Genomic DNA, 22,271 nt, shown 5'->3' with positions numbered 1-22,271 from the left:
CGGTCCGCAAAGAGTGGGCAAAATGCGTGACAGTGCGGTGATGCGGAACACCACACTGAAATGCGTTAGTCACGCCTGATGCATAATACTTGACAGGACTGCACATAGATGGAAATCGGCACCAGCGAAGCCTCTTCTTAAGAAACCCTCACTCCCATCAACAATGCTTAGTAATGACAGGCCTGTCTTCCTACTCCTGTTTCCATAGAAAGTACTTTAGACCTTTGTTTACTGCTATTTCCAGTGTTGCAAATTTCCCCTTTCTGCTGGGTCTCCCCACTTGTTTTTGCCTTTTTGCTGGCGTACAATTCTGGGCACTTTGCCGCAGCTCCCTTCAATATGGCTCAATTAATATACACCTGATTGGCTTATTTAACTTGCCTATAAGTTCTAGTATATGTTCCCAAGTTCACCCAGGGCCTGCTCCCAGTAGATCGCAGCACTCGTTATGCCATCTAGTGCAGTTCACTGTAAAGCATGCCTCAAGTCCTGTCGTAGCCTGGCTGTGCAGAATTAATCTGCAAATTCAACTATTCACAGCCGTAGAAAAATCTATTGAGGTCTCCAGGAAAGACAGTATCTGTCTTCTTTCCAACTGCTGCTTATTTTGCCTGGGGATTGGTGCTTACATTTCTTTCGCTGACTGCAAAGTTGGAGCATTTTAAATATTGAGTCACCCCTAAAGTAGGCCTTATTGCCCATAAGGCAGGGTGCGCAGAATTTAAAAGTAGGAAATGTTAAAGATCAAACATGGCTTTACAGTGAAAAAGCTCTAAAAGCTATTTTCGCTGTAGCAAAGTTGCCTGTTCCTAGAAAACATTGCGATATAATACGTTTAATAAATGTTATCTCAGTTCGGATGGGACTGTCGGAAACGGATTTGTGTAGACAGGGTTGTGGCTCTGTGGGTACTTTCCTTCATATCATCTGGGAGTTTTGTTTTGTGACCGAGTATTGGAGTGGGATATATGATGTCATGCGGGAGGGTCTGGGAGTCGCTGTGTTGCCAGAAGCGCGGAGATGCCTCCTGAATATTTGGGAACATACAGATCTAAATGTGACGCAGATCAAGTGGTTAACTTTGGATAATATGATAGCGAAACGGAATATAGCGCAGCGGTGGGGGTCTGAGAGGGTACCATCTGTTGAAGAATGGACGGAAAACATGGATTGGTGTATGTTCCGCGAGGAAACTGTTTATATGGCAATGGGCCGCCCCCGTAAGTGGACACCTGTGTGGGGGCTGTGGAACCGTTATAGGGGGGACATTTGTATGCCACCTGTAGATGCACCCATTGATATTCCTACTTCTCCATGATTGTGTATGATTCTGTATTATGTTTCCCGCTTTGCCACCCCCCTCTCCTTTTGTTAGATGGTGAGCAATATGGGAGACTGTCTCCTCCATGTCATGTCGTGAATTTTGTTTTGATGCCTTGTGTTAATAAAAAGAAATATATATTAAAAAAATGTTATCTCAAGCTAGGAGACCCTACACTTTTCATTTCTGGACCTTTGGAAATATTTATTACATTTATGCAAAAAAATATTTTGGAAAGGGGACTTTTACAAAGTTCCCTTTGCCCTGCATGGAAGCTAAATCTGTATTTTGTTCCCCCACGTCTGCCAGCCAGTAGTTAGTATTTGATTTGAATCGGTGGGAAAGAAGTGTGAATTTGCTCCTAGGAGCAAACAATTGGCTGGTTTGAATGGGCAGAAATGACGCCCCCATAACCTGACAGAACATGCAGGGTGGAGCTCTGAGGATTATTTTTAGGACTCGCCTGCCGACCGTGCATACGCTGTTGCTACAAGTTGTATTGTTTACAATAAAGGTCTTAGGGCCCACCCAGTGCTTGCAGTTCATGGCTGCAAGCACTGGGTGGGCCCTAAGACCTTTATTACAGCCTCCTATTTGGCCAGCCGTACCAGGCACCACTTCCTCTTTCTTCTGTGAAGCATACGCCAGGCACAAATTACTTCCCTTGATTAGTGTCCGTCTGCTGTTGCACTGTGATTGTTCACTGTGCTTGGCCTCCAATCCATCTACCTCATTTCTGTGTTCTCTCGTTCAGTTTACAGAAATCAGCTACCGTTCTTAAAATGCTCTTGTAAACTCGCCCACCTTGTCTGTTCAATTTAAGATGGGAGAGTGACATACATGTGTGCACGCCGCACAATTTCACTCCGCTCCCTGCCATACAGTACCACTCCACACAATTCTGCTCCACATCATACAATTTAACTCCACACACTTCCATTCTGTCACACAGTGCTGCATAGTTCCACGCCACACAAATCCACTCCAAACAATGTCACACAATTGCAGACCACACTATTTTTCTCTTCTCCACACTGCACAATACCACACAGTTCCACTCTACACTGCACAATTCTACTCCATTCCACACAGTGCCACTCTACACTGCACAATTCTACTCCACTCCACACAGTGCCATTCCTCTCCACGCCGCAAAAATCCATTTCACTCCAAGCCACACAGTGCCACACAGTTCCACTCTACATCATGCAATTCCACTCCACACTATGGCACACAATTTCATTCCACTATCCAGAATGACACACTTTCACTCCACTCCACACAGTGCTAGCATTCCACTCAATAACACTTTACTGCACTCCATACAATGCCACACAATCACACACCAATAAATTCCACCCCACACAATTCCACTCCACCTAATGTCACTCCAAATACTGTCGCACAATTTCACTCCACTTTACACCACGCCACTTTGTGGCACTCGACTCTACGCCACACAATGCCATTCTTCCTGCACCACACAGTGCCCCACTCCACCCAACACAATTCCACTCCACGCAGAGCCATTCCAAGCACTGCCACTTCACGCCACTTTGTGCCACAGAATACTACTCTACTCCACCCAATGGTACACCACTCCACGCATATTTACCCCACTCGATTCCATGGCACACAATTAAACCCCACATAATTCTTATCCATTCCATATTATTCCACACAATTCATTCCACTAAATGCAATGCCACACAGTTCCACTTCATGAAACATAAGCCACATAATTTAACTCCACTCAGTGCCACATTTCCACTTCACTCCATGACACTCGATTCCATTCCACAGTGTCGCACAATTCCACACCGTGCCACTCCTCGCCACACAGTGCAGCACACTGCCACTTCATGTCAGTCCACTCAATTGCACTCCACTCAGTTCCACAGATTTCAGACAGGTCAAACAGTCATGCCCACTTTGAATGTTCTCCACTCAGGATTCATTACAGCCCGGGTGGAGAACATGACCAGGCTCCCATTCCCTGGCTGAGCTCCGAACCACGGCACTCAGACCAATCACACCGCGGCATTGCAGCTTTGTGATTGGTCAGGGAAGCCTGGGTGCTTCCTGTTCCAGCCCAGCTGAGGGATGAGGCGGAGAGATGACAGAGAAATCGCGGCGAAGAGGTAAGTTTTATTTATTTTTCTTTACCCCCTCCTCCTGCCATCCCCTATCCCCGCAAGCCTCCACTAGGTAACGGCCTTGTTTCTTTCGAAGATAAACTACTGCAATGACCTGCACTTAAACATGCAACATCAGCACCCGAACAGGCTACAGGTCCTGCAGAAGCAGCCGTTGGACTGCTGGCTGGAATTGCTAAACATAAATTGGCTTTACACGCCATTAGTGGGCTGCATTGGCTCGCCATTAGACAGGGAATCAGATTCAAAGCTCTCTGTCTAGCACATAAAGCCCTCCATGAAAACGGTCCTGACTACTTAAAACATTGTTTTAAATGGAATGACCCTGGCAGGAACCTGCGCTCCAATGGAGCTAAGAAACCTGTAGTCCCCAGGTTTAACAAGCATTTGCAATGCAAAAGGTCTTGCATCACTGAAAGTTTGGGCTCATGGCGTTGCAAATAATAATGGTTATTAGTTTTTTTTTTTTGCTTAACAAGTATCCCAGCAGCAGCATCACTAAGGATACAGAACCTTACGTGTGCAATAGAGGTCCCTTTACAACTCCACAGGGACACCTAGTAACAGCCCGTGGTACTGCACCCTTTTCTCGCTTCGTGGATTTTATTGTATTACTTATGCTACTGCTGGGATATAACAAAAAAAGAAACGTAACAAACATTAACATTTTGGGAGTAAAGCAACCCTTGCCTTACACAAACGCAGATGTAAACTAACGTTTATGAGGTTTGTGAGATCCATCAAAGTAAGAAATAAGCATTCCACTGCGCAACAACACTTTGTTTTTAGTAACTTTTGAACCGTTTAAGGTAGGTACAATATTTTTTGTTAAAATCTACAGATGGTTCCTGTGGCAAATGCAGCAAATCTACAATTATGTGAAAAACGCGACAGCCTTAGAATCTGGCACTTCACACCACACAATGCCGCTGCACTTAATCATGCACAGTGCAACCCCACTGCACACAAGGCCACTCCAATCCAGACGGTGCCACTCCGCACTTCACAAAGCCATGCCACATAATGCCAGTCTCCTCCTGGCCACACAATGCCACTTCTCTTCACACAAAGCTACTCCCCGCCACACTGTGTCGCTACACTCAAAGCCTCTTCACTACACTCAAACTTAATTGTATTTATATAGCGCTTACTATCTCTGACGCGTCTTAAAGTGCTTTATCGGCATGCCACTCCAATCCACTTCATGCCACACAACTCGGTGACAATCTACCCCAATCCAGGAGCTATGCCAGACATTGCGCTATAGAAGTACCATACATTAGCTCTGCCCATTGGTGATGCTTCTTTATAGCGGTATGTACGTAGAGCCGAGTCTAGCTCTGTAGAGATATGCCCAAGAGATTCAGTGTAGAGGGGAGCAGAGGACGGCCTGTGCTGCCGATGTATTCATAGGTGGTAATGCCGAAGGTATGCTGCTGCCTTCTAGAGGCAAGCAGAGGTGACTCCACCCCCCCCTTTCCCCTGAGTATATCTACTACTCTCACCCAAGAGTCGTTCAAGCCAGTACATGCCCACGCTCTATGTATGAATGTCGCCGGTCTGGCATTGAAGTGCCGAAACTTTTCAGATCTAGCAGGAAAGATTCTTTGAAGTAGCTGCGGGTTAAGATATGCCTGGTGTAGGTGGTAAAACTGTGTGTGTTTGAATCTGGCATTGCTAACTACCTCCTGCGCACACTCACCCATTCCTCATCGGACACCTGCTCCTGAAATTCCGCTCTCCATTTTCTGCGCACCGCTACTGGTGTGGTACTTCTATCACCCTTTAGTGCTGAATAAATGTGATATCCGGCCTCTACATGTTCCTTGACTTAGTATCAATGTGAGGGTTTGTGACTAACTGATCCTTCTGGAAATCCGCCCATATCTCCTGCGCTGTTCTTGACATTGTGACAAACTGTATAAATTGTTCCGGGCCTAAGTTAAACCTCTTCCATGCCCTGGGGAAGTCGAGGATTCACCGTCCTGGTATAAATCTACCAGCAAGTTTATTTTATTTATTTATTTTATTTTAGAGGTTTTATATAGCGCTGGCTGAACCCAGAGGTATCAGAGCGCTTTACAATTGTAACAGAAAGGTGTTTAAATACAGGTACAGTGTGTATAAGTACAGAAAGCTGATTCAAAAGTAAGCATTCCACCACATAGGATAAAGGTTACACTAGATGAAAAGTAAAAAACAATTGCTAAACACAATAAGATATACAATATAGAGGTCGCAGTTTGGTGGGAAGGTTCGATAAAATATACCTAGGAGCAAGAAGGACAAAAAATGTGCAAGAAAAACTGAGCAAGTGGCCGCCTCCCTCCAGCCATGGTCGCATATCCATATCTCTCTGTATCTGCCGGAAGGGTCGCATCCACCATTAAACTAGCATCGTTGCATATGGGGGTCTGCTCAGGATGTATTTTACTGCTGTTCCCCAAGCCCTCGCTACTTGGCGCAGTATAAAGTGTCAGTAGTTGCAACCCACTCATGAGCTATCGGGGGAGTTCCGTTTTATCTTTTAATGCCACTCCGCAATCTCTTTTCCATGTTTTGTTCTTCGCTCCATTGTGTTGCATATTATAATTAAGGCTCCTTTTTTTTGTATTTACTGATTTTTACAGATAAATGCAGACCGAAAACAATTATTTTCTTGTCTCTATTTATTATTAAATGTGGATAAAAACTGAAATTTGGTTGCTTTTTGAGTAATTCTAAGTACTGTCTGCCATGACTTCCAGGCCAATAGCTGTGGGAATTGATAGGAAAGGGCGCTAAAAAAGAAAGGAATTTTAGTAAAGAGGCTTTAACAGCAGTCGATATGCACACGGTTGATACTGAAATTTGCATTTTTTTTATCAGTGCATTAATATATCTTCTGCTGGTGTTTACAGCATTGAAACCTGGTAGGCATTCATACAAGAGTATATATTTACAGTTTAAATAAAAGTGTAAATATACTAATTTCAGCTTCATTTATCCACAAAACCCAAAATACATATGGATACATACAGAAGGAAATGTCAAAAAAATAAATACCATAAAACCGGGAGCCCTAATTATAATAGCCCAACTATGTAATACATCTGGAGGTCGGGGAGTCTGAGGCTTCCGTGCTCCCTATCTAGCTTAAACCTGTCCGATTTAACCCACCTGTGCTTTCCCGGCCATAGCAAGAATATCAGGAGACTAATTTTTGAACTGCCTCCTTGGGATCATACAGAAAGAGTTCTGGAGCACATAAAGACAGTGCGTCAGGAATACCATCTTGCTAACCGCTACCTGCCCCATAACCAAAAGTAGGAAAGTGTTCCAAAACTTGATTGAGCCCTGGAGGCCCTGTAGTGCTCTGCCCATATTATATTCGTATTGATCTGCAGGGGCGTGGGTTATTGGCATTCTGAGGTAGCGGAATGTCCTTGTCTCTTAGGTAAAGTCTACATCGACCCGGGCTCCTCTCTTTTCCCCATCCTCCCACCCAGTGGGAACATCACTGTCTTAGGGCCTGATGTAGATTTCGGCAGACAGGTTACTCTGTCACAACCAATGAGCCGGAATCTTATAAAGCGCGAATATTCACAGCTGAGGGTCTCAAGGTGCCTGTGGGGGGTGGGGGGGGTCTGCGGTCGAAAGGCCTGGTCTTGAGGTACTTCCTGGATTTCTAGAGCGATGGTGATTGCCTGAGGTGCAGAGGCTGGGAGTTCCAGGTCTTCGCAGCGAGGAAAGAGAAGGATCTTCCTCCAGCCGTGGTTTTACAGATCTGTGAGACGGTGGCCAGGGCCAGTTGGGCGGAGCGGAGATGTCTGGTGGGAGTGTAGAAGCAGAGGCGGTGGCTGAGGTACCCTGGTCCGGCGTTGTGGAGGGCTTTGTAGGCGTGCATGGGAGTTTTTTAAAGTGATTCTCCTGTTGAAGGTCTCTCTGGTGGCTGGGGATGTGGTTGTGGCGTGGCATGTTCAGGATGACTCTGGCGGAGGCGTTCTGAATGGTCGGCAGTTTTTGGGGGGATTGTCGTAGTCGAATCTGCTGCTGACGAGTGCATGGGTGAATTGTTTTCCTGGACTTCTTGGGAATCCACTTGAAGACCTTATGTAGGAGGCGGAGCGTGTGGAAGAAGGGCGAAAAGGCATTGATTTGGCGGTTCATTGAGAGCGAGGCGTCCACAATGATGCCACGTTTTTGTGCGTGGTTCGTGGGTGTGCGGGGGGGGGGTCCAAGCGCTGGGGGCCACCAAGTGTCGTCCCAGGCGAAAGCACCCTGCAACCAAGTGTCGTCCCAGGCAACAGCGACAGATATCCTGCCCTTTGAAATATAAATCCCATAATATCCGGTGGGATTTATATTTCGGTGGACAGGATATCCGTCACCACTGTGGCAGAGTAGCCCGTCCCCCCGAAATGTATATCAGGCCCTTAGTCTTGTTGACCCTGAAACCTGAGGCGGCACCAAAAGTCTGAAGTTCCTGAAGTCTTATGCACTGCCCACAGCTCCATGACCAGGGCAAAAAGTGAGGGAGAGAGGGGGCAGGCCTGTCTTGCCTTCCTCGTAATCGTGATCTTTCCAGAGACCATACCTCCAGTGCGGAGCTTTGCTATAGTGTGGGGGTATAGCAGTTTTATCCATTTTATGAACCTCTGGCCGAATCCCATCTGCGGTAATACCAGCCAGAGGTAGTTCCAACTTAGTGTGTTGAACGCTTTCTCAATGTCGAGTTCCAATAAGGCACCCTCCACCCCTGTTCCCTTAGTAACGTGAAGGACATGGAATAGCCTGCAGAGGTTCATGTGTGTACCTTTGCCTGGCATGAAGCCAAACTGGTCCACTCAGACTTCGATGCAGCATTGCTAGTACCTTGGAGAATATCTTTGCGTCACCATTGATCAAAGAGAGTTGTCAATTTGACCCCAGCTCTCTGGGGTCTTTACCCGGCTTAGGAATCATTATTATTGTGGCTTCGCTCTCAGTGGGTGGCAGGGTACCTACCCTGCTGGCCTCCTGCAATGTCTCCAAGTGCTTAGGGGCTAATTGCACTGAGTAGCAATGATAAAACTCAGTCGGCAGTCTGTCTAGCTCAGGTGTCCTGTGAGTTCTAGAATGGCCTCAACTAAGTTTCCAGCAACCCCCTGCCTGCCCCCAGGCATGTGCGTTGTTCTCCTGTCACTCTAGGGAGCACTACTATCTCCAAGAACTCCACCACTCTGCATGCCAAAGCGGATGCCTTCTCCCAGAAGAGGATCTGCAAGTGGTTCTTGAGTAGCTCGTTAATCCTCAACTGTGTGGAGATGATCGTACCGTCTGGTTTGTTCAACGCCAGTAGCACAGGGTTGTTGACGTTCCCACTTAAGTAGCAATGCCAGCATTCTGCCAGTCGGTCTCCTTCTGCGTGAAGTTTTTGTTTGTAATCTGGTCTTGTGAAGTTATCTAGACTATCCCAGAGGTCGACTTGTCTGCGTTCCCCTGCTAGTAGTTGTCTGCTGTCCATACCTAGTGTCTGTCTATCTGCTTGCAGTTGTTCTAGTTGCCTTTTAGTCTCAAGTTGCTTTCTGATCTTCTCCGCATGCTATCTGCAGAGTTAAAGCTCCGAAACGTCACAACCTTTAAATATCAAAAAGCTGTTTACCGCACTGACTCTTTAGTGCCAATGGGTTAACCATGTCAATTGACCATGGACCAGTTATTGTAGTCTAGTGGAAAATTACCATAACCGAAAATAGCGTTACAGAGCGCATAGGCAAGCAAGAGTCATCCGTGCATGAAAGAATTGTTTGAACTTGCATAGAAGAGTGAAAAAGCGATATAAATGAGTATTAACAAGTACAATAGCGTAGACTTCCGCGAAGAAAAGTGAAAACGGTTTACATGCGCGTTTGACGAAGCCAAAGTTGTAAAAAATCACTGTAACGTATTTTATTGCTGCAAGGTGTTTTTAGCAAACAGTCGTGAGTGAGAAAAAGTTATTGGAGTTTGAAGGATAATATGAACTTGCGTAAAAGAAAGTGAAAAGCGATACATCTGCGTGTTTAACAAATAAACGTAAAAATCACGAACTAATTTTACCGCTGCCAAATGCTTGAAGCAGCAAGAGTGAAGTGAAGCCGAATAACATGCGCTATTATGAGTAATAATAACCGTGCCCAGAGTCCCTGACTAGGGTACAATCGCCTTCCCAATTGTCATCTCAACCTGGGAAAAAGAGTGAACCCCAATATTCTCATTACTGAGCCGATCTCTCCTCCTTCCACAGCAACTACTAAAATCAACCTCACATGCATCGCGAGGGCCTTCCCATTGGAGGGATTGCAGGCCTCCACAAAAACTTGATATCAATCAAAAGCTTCAGTGCAGAGAGATACTCTGCACTTGAATACCTGAGAGTAACTCCAGACACTCAAAGCCCTCCAAGTTACACATCATCTGTCACCCTCCAGGATACAGCTTGGACCTGGTAAAAGGTTTACATTCCAGGTCAAAATGGTAGTTTAAAACTGCACATACACACATGCACGGGCGGTAGGAGCTGTAGGTGGGGGATCGTGACGAGGATGATTGGTGAGAGGCCTATTTGGCCCCTTAAAGACTAGCCTTTTCCTGCACGGCTCCACTTGATCCAACTTAATTACTTGCATGTTGCCTAATTGACCTCCGGCGACTACATCGCGCTGGCAGAGCCCATCAAGCTTGCTGTACGCGATGATCCCTGACTAAGGCTGATTTCTTCCAGGTGGTCCGGCTTGCCCGGTACTGACCCCCTTTTGTAAGGAGATAGGAAGGGAGCTTTCTATGATTTTAGGCCATCAGGTTAACCTTACCCCAAGGATTGCAACGCTGGGCCTATAGGAGGGGGTTGGGAGCAGGGGATCGAAAGGACCTTTGTCGGGTGACCACATTGCCAACTAAACAGGACCTTGCTCGCAGGTGGAAGTCTCCAGACCCCCCGCCCCCTTGCTATTTGAGTGGGGGAGGGGTGTGGACTGGTGTTCCCGCCAAGAAACGTCGATTTATGAAGCAATGGGATGCCGTCAAACAGAAGATCTGGGGCTAGTGGTGGGAATACCAGGTGCTGGAAATGGGATCTTAATGAATTTAAACTGATTTTAAATCAGTGGAACCGATTAATTGTGTGTTGTTACCTCTAAAAAATCAATAAAACTTGGTTATCAAAAATAAAACTGCACATAAGCAGGCTGCATCAGCAGACCTGAGATGTTTAAAATGCTACTTGAGAGGATGCCAAATTCAATTCTCCAGGCCCACTAGTAGCATTTAATTTTCATGCTCTGGGCACAGGTAGTGCCACATTACTAAGAATGTATACGTACATTAAATATGCCAATTGAGTATAGGCCAATCTAACATGTTTTAAGGCGAGAGCACAAGCACTTTAGCACGGGTTAGCAGTGTTAAAGTGTGCAGCATCCTAAGGGCAGCAAAAATGAGCTCAGCAAAACAGGTGCTGAAGTCAAAAAGTTAGGGGACGGGCACGAATGCCACCTCATCTCTATGTGGATGACACAGCTGTACCTAAAACATCCATCTCATGTATATACCCTATTGCTAACCCTTGGTGACATTGAAGTGTGGCTTTCTTTCAACCACCTGAAACTGAATCCACATAAGATAAAATTCCTCCTAATCTCCCCTCACTACCCTCCCAATGCCCCTGGCCCAGTCCCCCAAAACGTCACCCAGGTTCAAGGCTGTTTAGCTTAGCGAGCTGCCATCAACCGTGATCCCAAACTCGTTGAATTCTTCAAATCTCTCCGGATCAACTGGAAAAGGAGCTTGAATCTTTAATCGCACCTAAATACTTCTAGAAGTTGGCAGCATTTTGAAAGTTGCATGCATTACTCACAAATCTTGTATCGAGGCACCCTGAAATACCTGCTCCAAAACCCACACGTGTGGGGGGGATGCCACGCCTTGCTCTAACTCGCGTCTTTAGGAACCATCCAGGCTCAAGAAACACGATCCTACTCAGCGATACCGAGATATAGAAAGTTATCATCCTCCCGGGAGATTTGTAGCAGCCCCTAAAAATTCTTTCGGTCTAGACATATGATACTAATAAGCCTCCTTGCGCACTGTTGTCCATTTATCAATGTATTACGCAGCCTGCTTGTTGTCCTGCTTAGGACAGGGAGGACTCTATTCCTGCCACCAGTAGTTGTGCTTCATGTATTTACTGTGTGATGTTTATACCTAGAACAAAATACTTGCTTACCCTCTGGTCTCGTTTGTGCTATTTATAAGTGCTTGAATAAATACATGAACAGCTTGTCAGGGGAGGAATTTTGGCAACTGATGAAAAAAGAGGCAGGGAAAAGCCTGCGAAACAAGCATTGGCAAAGCTAATACATCTGTCGTTGTTTGCCAGTCTTATCTTTGACAATACTTTTTTTTTGTTTGTTTCATCATGGGTTTCGTAAAACGTTCTTGTTGGGAGAGCAGCTGGGCCCTCGCCAGTATATATGAATTCACAGCTGGCTATCTGACTCTTTCAGTAAAGAATGTGATGTCTCTCTGGCATGAGCGCATGGGGGGATGAATCAGAAACACAGTTACCATAATAATTTATGTACGTCTAACAAAGTGCAATTATTGTTTCAGGTGCTGTTTGCTGTCTCGCCTTGTGAAGAGGAGCTGATGATTCTGAAGACCGTGATTTAAAGCTTGTTTGCAGTTCTGTGAGCCGGCGGCAGACATCTCTGCTGTGTAGACTCTCTTCTGACTTAGATGGGACTTTCCTTCATAGCCTTGACAAACCTGCCCAGCCACCATTGTTCCTACAGCATCAGCATTTTAAACTCTGTGCAGACGCTTGAGACGCAGTAACGGTGACCATGGACCAGCAGGGGGCAGAAGGTCAACCCAATGGAAAACCCTTAGCGCATACTGCGGAGCAGAGTCCAGGCCTCCGTATCTTGAAGATGGAGTCTGGCGATGACTTGGAAGCATTCCTGCTGGAGTACGAATGTGCTGCGGAGAGTTCTCGGCTGCCCAAAGACAAGTGGGCCGCTCAGCTGCTCCCATTCCTTTCCGGAGAGGCGAGGGACATATGCCAGGGTTTGCCGCCTGGCATCACCCGTGATTATGATGCTCTCAAGGATACCATCCTCAGTCGAATGGGTGTGACGGAGGAGAGCTGCCGTAAGAAGTTCCGCAGCCTCTCGTTCACCACTGGTGTCAAACCACGAACGGTGGCCAACCAGCTGCGGGACTGGGGCAAGCGGTGGCTGAAGCCGGAGAGCCGCAGCTCGGCAGAGATCCTGGAGATCGTCATCGTGGAGCAGTTCATCGACATCCTGCCTGAAGGGGCGATGAAGTGGCTGCGCCATCACCAGGTGCAGTCCCTGGAGCAGGCCGTGCTGCTGATCGAGGGCTACCTGCCTGGGGAAGACTTCACAGCGGAGCCAGACGAAAACTCCAGGCCTCTGAAACAGGAAGAGGAGCACCTACAGCAAGGTACTCGTGCAGTGTGTGTTGTATTTGTGTAGCGCAGACGCCGCCATGCAGGCCGCGTAGCGATTCGCATGGAAGATGCCTCTATCCTCCAGTGCTGCCGCCTCCTGGGGTGTCTTTCATTATTCAGATATCTGGGGAGGGTAAGAGGTAAGATTTTTGTGTAACGCATGCCATTCTGAAGCGGATATTTGCTACTATGAGTGAGAAGCGGTTCTTAGCTCAGTTGAGAGGGAAGCACTGGCCATTGAAGCCATAAAGGAAGCAAAGTATTTGAGGATAAATTAACTTGTACATTTTGCATAAATCTTATACAGATTTATTTAAGGAGTGTGAACACCTATTAACATGCTGCCACTCAGATAGGCAACGGGAGAACGGTCCTTTTAAGTCGGTCAGATGATGATGGTGCCACCCGGTGGGTTTGCTTACTTGAACCCACCGGGTGATACTTAATCACTTGTAGCTGACCATAAGTTTATTCAAAATGTGCACAAGAAGGAAAATGAAATAAGTTGGACAAGTTATTGAAATTGGAGATTAAAACCTAGTGGATGCAAAAGGATGTGTCAGTTATGAGTCCTTTTCTTGGGCTCCTGGGAAAGTCTATAGTTGCAAGGAAAGTAGGATGTATCTGTTGTGAGTCCTTTTCTCGGCTCCTGGGAGACTCTGTGGTTGCCGGGCGGTAGCATATATCAGTGGTCCGTCCTTTTCTTGGAGTCCTGGGAGAGTCGGTGGTTGCTGTCAGTCGCCTGCGAGTACTGTTCTCCCGCAGCTACCAATGCTGGTGCACTCCAATTGGATAATCAAGTCACACCCTTACAGCACTAACTCCACTCGGGTAACAAAGCTGAGCAGATAACCTTACTGTAGGAGTGGTTGGCATTAGTAACTCAGATACAGCAGGACAAAGAGAACGCTAAATAAACTCAGGGCCTGACTCGCAAAGGGACTTGTGGCTCGTAAAATTACAAGCGCTGGGAGCGGAATATCTGCACTTAGTACTGCAGTGCAGAGACCCCGCTCCGAGTGCAGAGCCCCGCACGCGTAACTTTGAGTCATAGGTCCCTTTGTGAAGTGGGCCCTCAATCTCCAGCCAGTTCTACATCTTTACGAAGGTTAGGACTTTCATTAATAGGTCAATCAAAATAAGGCCTAGTGATGCACCATAAAACCAGAGGTTGTTAGCTCCTGCGTAGGCTGAGTGAGAGATGACCCCATGGTTCTACACCATTTTCTTGTTCACAAATGATATTCTAAGGACTATGCTTGGGTGAGTTTATAAGACTTTAGACTAACAGACTTCACGGTGGCGCTTACAGAATCTGAGCAGTCAGTAAGGTAAAGGTGTCAGATAATGAGTTAAAATGGAGCAAGCGTACTGCTGCCCTCTTTATCACGGCCTGTGCCTCTGGGAGCCACACTGGATAGGTTCGAGATTTCAAACACCAACAGCTCATCTTTAAGTTAAAAATAGTCAAAATCCCTTTGTGGCCAAAACCAGCACCCACACACGACTCCTATTTTTTAATGTAAGTGAAGTCTTAGGTCCAGTACCAGGTGTGTCCAGTACCAGTCAGTGATTTCCAAACTTTCTCGAACTGGTGTCCAGGGAGGGCACAGTTTGCTTTGGCGACCAGAAATGGACACAGTTGGTTTCAATATCACCAGTGGCACCATTTATAGTAGAGGGGCACCCCACTATGAAATCCCCCAGTTTACCCAAATTTGGGGATCTGTTAGATAAAAACATTGACAGCGCACAAGGTGGTTGTGGGTCCAAACATCAGTCCAGTGGTGAAGAATGCTGAAGACTCTGCCCAATGCAGGGGCGGTTTCCTCCTCCATTGAATGAACAACATTTCTGTCTTCTGGGCCTCTTAGACAGTTGATCTCCAGAGGCTGGATGTCCCTTGAGGGGTGCTGGCACTCTTGTCAAGTGGGAGCCCGCTAGGACTGGTTTCACTAGGTTTTTGGTGCGGTGGCCCGGTACCCTGGGTATTGGTACCGGGCGGGCTAGGAAGGTCCTGGGACCACCAGATTTAGTATGGTGGTCGATCTGACCCTCCTGGAGTTAGGTACCAAACCTCAGCGGTCTTGGACGGACAGAGCAAAAACACGGCACCAGACTTTAGGGAAATCTACGATGGATCCCTCCCTGTTATCAGACTTTAGGGACTTTTTGCTCCTGCAGCTACAGGGGGCAGTACCTCTGTCCAGAGGGAGATCTTCAGTTATTTTCGAAGGCCGGCAGCACTCTGGGTTTGTAGGGACCACACAGCTGCAAGAGTGCTGATGGGGGTGATTCTCGAGTTCCAGAGTGGTAGGCAGGGGTTTGACGCCCAAATTCCTCTTAGGATCTTCTGTTCTTGCTCCAGCAGAGGTTCTGCCTCTTCTTTGATGTTTTGTCTGTGGAATCTGCTTTTCTGGTTCAGGGAGACCCCTAAATACTACCTTTTAGGAGAGTAGAGGGCAAAGGCCAATGGGCCCCTTACCCTGGGGTGGCTGCACCCCTTCAGTGCCAGCCTCCATTGGGAGTGGGGCAGTTCTCTAAACCCTATTGGCTACCTTTCCCCATCTTCAAGATGGTGAAAAGTGAATTTTGTGCTTTACCTCGCTTCCACTACCAGGAAAGTGGGGTTGGCAGAGGAGGGCACACCTGGCTATTGTGGGTTTCCCTCCATTGTTCCTGCCAAAAGAGGCTGGGATCGGAAGGGGGGACTTCTTCTGCTACCGGAGAGGCTGGGGGGTGGTGTCCAAAGGGCGCTAAGCCCTTTGAGGCTCACCGTCTTGGATTACCCATCCCGGCTGGGAGGGGGTGTGGAGCTCTCCACCCAGCACAGGCTTTGTTTTGGGCTCTGAGAGGACTGGCTCTCACTCCAGGTATCCAGAACAGCATCTCAGGGCAGCAGGCTGGCTCAAACCAGTTAAGAAACATGCTAAAGCTGTTGTTTTTTCAGGGGACCCCTGAGGGCATTTTTTTTAAATCCGCCCCTGGTATAAGCATGGGTTTATTATTAGAAGTAGTTTGATATCAAACACTCCTAGGTTCAGTAAAGCCATCTTGGTGCTGTGAAACTCGAATTTGTGGAGTTTGCAGCCATTGAGTCTATATGGCTTCACTGTCACTTACAATATCAAGAAAAGACTTCATATTACAGGTTCATATCTGCTCATGCAGATATTTCCTCACTATAGATATATTGCCGCCTGCCTTAGGGCTGAGAGGCCTTCCAGAGGGGTCACTTACATATACCTTGGCAGTGCTGTTTTGGCGCGGTACACAGGGCTACGTGCCACGTCAACATTTCATTTTTCTCTGCACAGAGGCACGCAGCCTGCAGTGGCAGTTTGCATCGCCCCGAGGGATTCTTTCACTTACTGCAGGCCCAGCACCTTCAGAATCCTCGGGTAATGGCTGATACTGGACCAGGGCCTCACTTTGGCGCAGACCAACCCGTGGGTGGTCATTCCCCAGGAGACGATCAAGAGGGAGGCTTTTACTGACTACCATCTTCCTCCAGCTAAGGGCCCAACTATTTCTAGGGGCACTACAGCCACAGGCCTATCAGTGACACCCCCTGGGACAGCCCTTACTCTTTTTGGTCTCCCCCTGGGCATACTAGTTTGAGAGTAGCAACCTGTCATGCACCACAGGGTGACTGGAACAGGTATCTCTCAGGACTGTGGTGAAGATTCTATTTACCAGTAGGTGGTGGAAGTGTCTACTCCTCTCTGGGATCTCCAACTCACCTTTGGGCCCCACTTTCCAGTTGAAGGCTAGGAGGACTTCCTCATCTGAGGACCCATCTTCGAAGGCTACACTGGCAACCCCTGAAATTACCCTAGCGGTTTGTTTTTTAGGACAGCAAGGGTCCTTGCCTAGGTGCCCCGTCCTGTTACAGTTGAGGCACAAAGTCTTCTTGGGATCCCATTTATTTACTTGGTACCCATTTGTAGTTTGTGAAGTGTCTCTGCGCCCACCCTCCTGGACAGGTTTTATGGGGCCTACAGGGGACTCCTCACTGTTATCTTTTTCAGAGTGCCCTACTGTCTTTTCTGGGGAGGGTGTTAGCGGTTTAAGTTTACAGCAAGACCTTCGCTCTCCCATCTTGAGAGGTAAGGGGGCCAGGTCAAGCTCCACAACAATATTCTCTGCACCCGTTATTTTGCTAATAGTTGGGATCTTTTTAAGAGGCCTAAAAAAAGTCTTCGTTTTTACCCCTGACTACAGTAGGTTTTTAACTTTTAACTTTAACGTTTATAATACTAAATGCACTTAACCCAGGACCTAACAAGACTTTTAAAAATTTCAAACAAATTGTCCCTAAAGGCAATTTTGGACTGCAGTTGTGTTAACCGGTGTTAACTAAGCAGTCCAACAAATGCAAAGTGGTAGACCCCGCCGCTGATCCACCAATGTAGGAAGCTGGCTCTGTATATACTACACCAAAGTAAGGTAGAGTGTGCACAGTGTCCAGGGAATCTTCAAAGGCTTTACAGAGGCTAGAGTAGATAATACCTTACCGTCTTTTGTGGTCGTGTGGTTGAGCAGTCAGGCTTATCCGAGGGCAGGGTGAAGGATTTGTTGTACACACTCAGGCAAGAAATGATTGCACACACTCAAAGACTGAATCGAAGACCAATTATTTTATATAAAAAGGTATTACTTTGTTATCTTATTTTAGAACCAAGAGAAACTCGGGTAAGTAAGACTTCAATAGTAATATTACTTTTCAAAATGCAGTAGGAGTAGTTTTGTAAAGGCAGTAAAATACTTTAGAGTAGTATAAAAATACTTTGCAGTGTTGGTAAATACTTTGTAACGTTTTAAGACCTCAACACTTAGGCCCAGATGTAGGTAAAATAGATTTACCGATTTTAAATTACCGATTCATACCGATTCGGTAATTAAAAATCGGTAAATCTAAGGGGTTGAGATGTAGGAACATCCAGATGTTCCTGCTACCGAATCAGTAAAAATCTGTATTTACCGATTCGGTAAATACCGACCGGTAATGGCCCATTCATTCCTATGGGCTTTGAAGCCCATAGGAATGAATGGGGCATTACCGGTCGGTATTTACCGAATCGGTAAATACAGATTTTGACATGGGTGCAGGGGGTGTCACTTTGACACCCTCTAGCACCCCCAAAAAAGATTCGGGGGCCATGTGGCAGGCATACCTGCCCTAAGGGCAGGTCTGCCTGTCATATGGCACAGGTGTGCATGCACACATGTGCATGCACACCGGAATCGGTTTTTTACCATGAAGTTGGATTTCATGGTAAAATACCGATTCTGTAAGGCTTGTGGGACTCAGAAGAGTCCCACCTACATATCAATAATACCGAATAGGTATAAATACCGAATCGGTATTTTACAGATTCGGTAAATTTACCGAATCTGTAAAATAATGTGTCCCTACATACCGATTACTGAATACCGGTCGGAAACGGCCGAAAATACCGATTTTCGGCCGTTACCGACCGACCTACATCGGGCCCCTAGTGCAGTGTCAGCAAAATGTAATACAATCGACGTTTAACCGCATCGCTGCGACAGCTTTTCCCGCTGTACGCGGTAATTTTGAAATAACCGCGTTACATGACGAGCTCAGCTTGTCGTGAGCGCACGGCAGGTTACGCTCATGACGAGCTGAGCTCGTCATCAGCCTGGAAGGGGTTAACAGGTATGTATTGGAAATAGTTTTACTGAAAGGCAGTATTAAACTTCAGATTCAAGTGAAAGCATTTTTGCAAGGGACTTCGGTTTCAAAGGCAGTGTTCACCAGGGGTGTGCAATGGCACCCAATGCATTTCCTAAGGAGAAATTTGACACAGTAGGTAAACATAGAACACACAGCATTCGGAGGTTCACCTTCTCAACTCCTCAAATACTGAAGCTATCCGGTTTGGGAGTAATACCTCCGTTTGGAATCCCTCTTGGTGGCTGGAAGAATTGGGTTCGCTTCCAGCAAAAAAGCTGAAAAAACTGGTAATCCTATTAGAGGATAAGCTCACCCATAAAGATCAGGTCAATAACGTTGTTTCTACTTCCCGCTTCGCATGGTCAGGAAAACAGAGCGGTTTCTTCCAGCTCACTTGCTGAAACGGTTGTTCTGGCCCTGGTAATGTCCAGTGTGGACTGTTGTAATGGACTTTGTCAATTTAACCTAGGCCCCACTGAAGAGACTCCAGATTCTTCAGAACTTTGCAGCCAGGCTGCTGATAAAAATTCCGAGATTTGAGTCAGCCTTCCAGGCCTTGGTGAGTTTGCATTGGCTTCCTGTACACCAGAGGATTCTGTTTGAAGCTTTATCACGTACAAAGCCCGTGAGTCGGCCTCTCAGGCCCTGGTGAGTTTGCATTGGCTTCCTGTACACCAGAGGATTCCGTTTGAAGCTTTCTTTATCACGTACAAAGCCCGTGAGTCGGCCTCCCAGGCCTTGGTGAGTTTGCATTGGCTTCCTGTACACCAGAGGATTCTGTTTGAAGCTTTATCACGTACAAAGCCCGTGAGTCGGCCTCTCAGGCCCTGGTGAGTTTGCATTGGCTTCCTGTACACCAGAGGATTCCGTTTGAAGCTTTCTTTATCACGTACAAAGCCCGTGAGTCGGCCTCCCAGGCCTTGGTGAGTTTGCATTGGCTTCCTGTACACCAGAGGATTCTGTTTGAAGCTTTATCACGTACAAAGCCCGTGAGTCGGCCTCTCAGGCCCTGGTGAGTTTGCATTGGCTTCCTGTACACCAGAGGATTCCGTTTGAAGCTTTCTTTATCACGTACAAAGCCCGTGAGTCGGCCTCCCAGGCCTTGGTGAGTTTGCATTGGCTTCCTGTACACCAGAGGATTCTGTTTGAAGCTTTATCACGTACAAAGCCCGTGAGTCGGCCTCTCAGGCCCTGGTGAGTTTGCATTGGCTTCCTGTACACCAGAGGATTCCGCTTGAAGCTTTCTTTATCACGTACAAAGCCCGTGAGTCGGCCTCCCAGGCCTTGGTGAGTTTGCATTGGCTTCCTGTACACCAGAGGATTCTGTTTGAAGCTTTATCACGTACAAAGCCCGTGAGTCGGCCTCTCAGGCCCTGGTGAGTTTGCATTGGCTTCCTGTACACCAGAAGATTCTGTTGAAAGCTTTCTTTATCACGTACAAAGCCCGTGAGTCGGCCTCCCAGGCCTTGGTGAGTTTGCATTGGCTTCCTGTACACCAGAGGATTCTGTTTGAAGCTTTATCACGTACAAAGCCCGTGAGTCGGCCTCCCAGGCCTTGGTGAGTTTGCACTGGCTTCCTGTACACCAGAAGATTCTGTTGAAAGCTTTCTTTATCACGTACAAAGCCCGTGAGTCGGCCTCTCAGGCCTTGGTGAGTTTGCACTGGCTTCCTGTACACCAGAAGATTCTGTTTGAAGCTTTATCACGTACAAAGCCCGTGAGTCGGCCTCTCAGGCCCTGGTGAGTTTGCATTGGCTTCCTGTACACCAGAAGATTCTGTTGAAAGCTTTCTTTATCACGTACAAAGCCCGTGAGTCGGCCTCCCAGGCCTTGGTGAGTTTGCATTGGCTTCCTGTACACCAGAGGATTCTGTTTGAAGCTTTATCACGTACAAAGCCCGTGAGTCGGCCTCCCAGGCCTTGGTGAGTTTGCACTGGCTTCCTGTACACCAGAAGATTCTGTTGAAAGCTTTCTTTATCACGTACAAAGCCCGTGAGTCGGCCTCTCAGGCCTTGGTGAGTTTGCACTGGCTTCCTGTACACCAGAAGATTCTGTTGAAAGCTTTCTTTATCACGTACAAAGCCCGTGAGTCGGCCTCCCAGGCCTTGGTGAGTTTGCATTGGCTTCCTGTACACCAGAGGATTCTGTTTGAAGCTTTATCACGTACAAAGCCCGTGAGTCGGCCTCCCAGGCCTTGGTGAGTTTGCACTGGCTTCCTGTACACCAGAAGTTTCTGTTGAAAGCTTTCTTTATCACGTACAAAGCACTTCAGTGGCTGGGCCCCACTTTTCCCTGTGAAAACTTAGGAGATATGTCCCCTACCAGGACTCGGGTCGAGTATAGCCATGAATCTGAGGTACCATCTCACAAGCTCTCTTCTTGGGGAGGCAGGAGCTTCAACCTCTGTACTGCATGAAGCTGGAATCTGCTGCCCTTGGAGATAAAATCTGCTTCCTCGCTCCTGAGGTTTCACTAGCTTCTAAAAGCCAGCCTGTTCACTAAATACGATCTGATTGTTCTCTTTTTTTTTAGTGCAGAGACGCCTCAGGGTATGTGTTTGCGGTTTATAAAATGCAAATCACATCAGACAGTTCTGGTCCACGGTTCCACAGAGCGTCTCGCCGGAAACTCCTGAGTTTTGACAAGAGAACGGGACAAAAGATCAATGTGGTTGGTGCGCCACCAAAGGGGGGGGCCACTCGGATGAAGGCGGTAGAAGGGGACTTCCAAGGAAGTCGTAGGTCTTCCCAAAGAGGGAGAAGGTTGCCAGCGTTGTGGGACCTCGGGCCACAGCAGTTTTTTGGAGAGCCTTGTGGTCCGGGCCGGCACGATTCTCGTAGGGGTTCTGAGTCTTCTGGGTCTCTTAGGAAGTTGATCTCCGGAGGCTGGACGTCCCTTGAGGGGTGCTGGCATGTGGGAGCCCACTAAGACTCGTTTCACCAGGTTTTTGGTGGTGGTGGCCTGGTACCCCGGGTTTTGGTCCCGGGTGGTCTGTGAAGGTCCTGAGGCCACCACATTTGGTGTGATGTTCGATTAGGCCCTCCTGAGGCTTGGTACCAAAGCTCAGCCTTCAGCGGTCTCTGACGGGCAGAGCAAAAACGCGGTACCGGACTTCAGGGATTTTTGTACCTGTTGCTGCAGGGGGACAGTACCTCTGTCCCAAGGGAGATCTTCAGTTATTTTTTAAGGCTGGCAGCACTCGTAGGGGCCACACAGCTGCAAGAGTGGCTGATGGGGGGTGATTCTTGAGTCCCAGAGTGGTAGGCAGGGGGTTGATGTCAAAATTCCTCTTAGGATCTTCTGTTCTGGCTCCACCAGTGGTTCCTACGCTTCCTCGATGTTTGGTCTGTGGAATGTGTCGTTCTGGTTCAGGGAGGCCCCTAAATGCTACCTTTAGGGGGTGTTTTAGGGGAGTAGAGGGCAAAGGCCAGTGGTGGCTACACCCCCAAGTGCCTCCTCTATTGGAAGGGGGCAGTTCCCTAAACCCCATCGGCTATCTTTCCCCATCTTGAAGATGGCAGAAAGTGAATTTTGTGCTTTCGCTCACTTCCCCCACCAGAGAGGTGGGGTTGGCAGAGGAGGGCACACCTCCCGGCTATTGTGCTTCTTCCCTCCAAAATG

At 47.5% G+C, this 22,271-nt stretch overlaps 1 protein-coding gene across 1 annotated transcript in view; it reads left to right on the top strand.

Moving 5' to 3' along the window:
* The window catches only part of LOC144761524 (uncharacterized), a 745,631-nt gene that overhangs the window by 3,293 nt on the left and 720,067 nt on the right, over positions 1 to 22,271 (top strand). The window contains 1 exon segment of the mRNA XM_078646848.1: positions 12,088 to 12,942. Within this exon segment, the coding sequence (XP_078502974.1) occupies positions 12,321 to 12,942 (622 nt within the window). The 5' untranslated portion in view covers positions 12,088 to 12,320.

This window comes from Lissotriton helveticus, chromosome 6 (genome assembly GCF_964261635.1).
Source record: "Lissotriton helveticus chromosome 6, aLisHel1.1, whole genome shotgun sequence".
Classification (NCBI taxonomy): Eukaryota; Metazoa; Chordata; class Amphibia; order Caudata; family Salamandridae; genus Lissotriton; species Lissotriton helveticus.
Note: the sequence above shows the minus strand (reverse complement) of the source record. Positions and strands in the feature narration are given on the sequence as shown.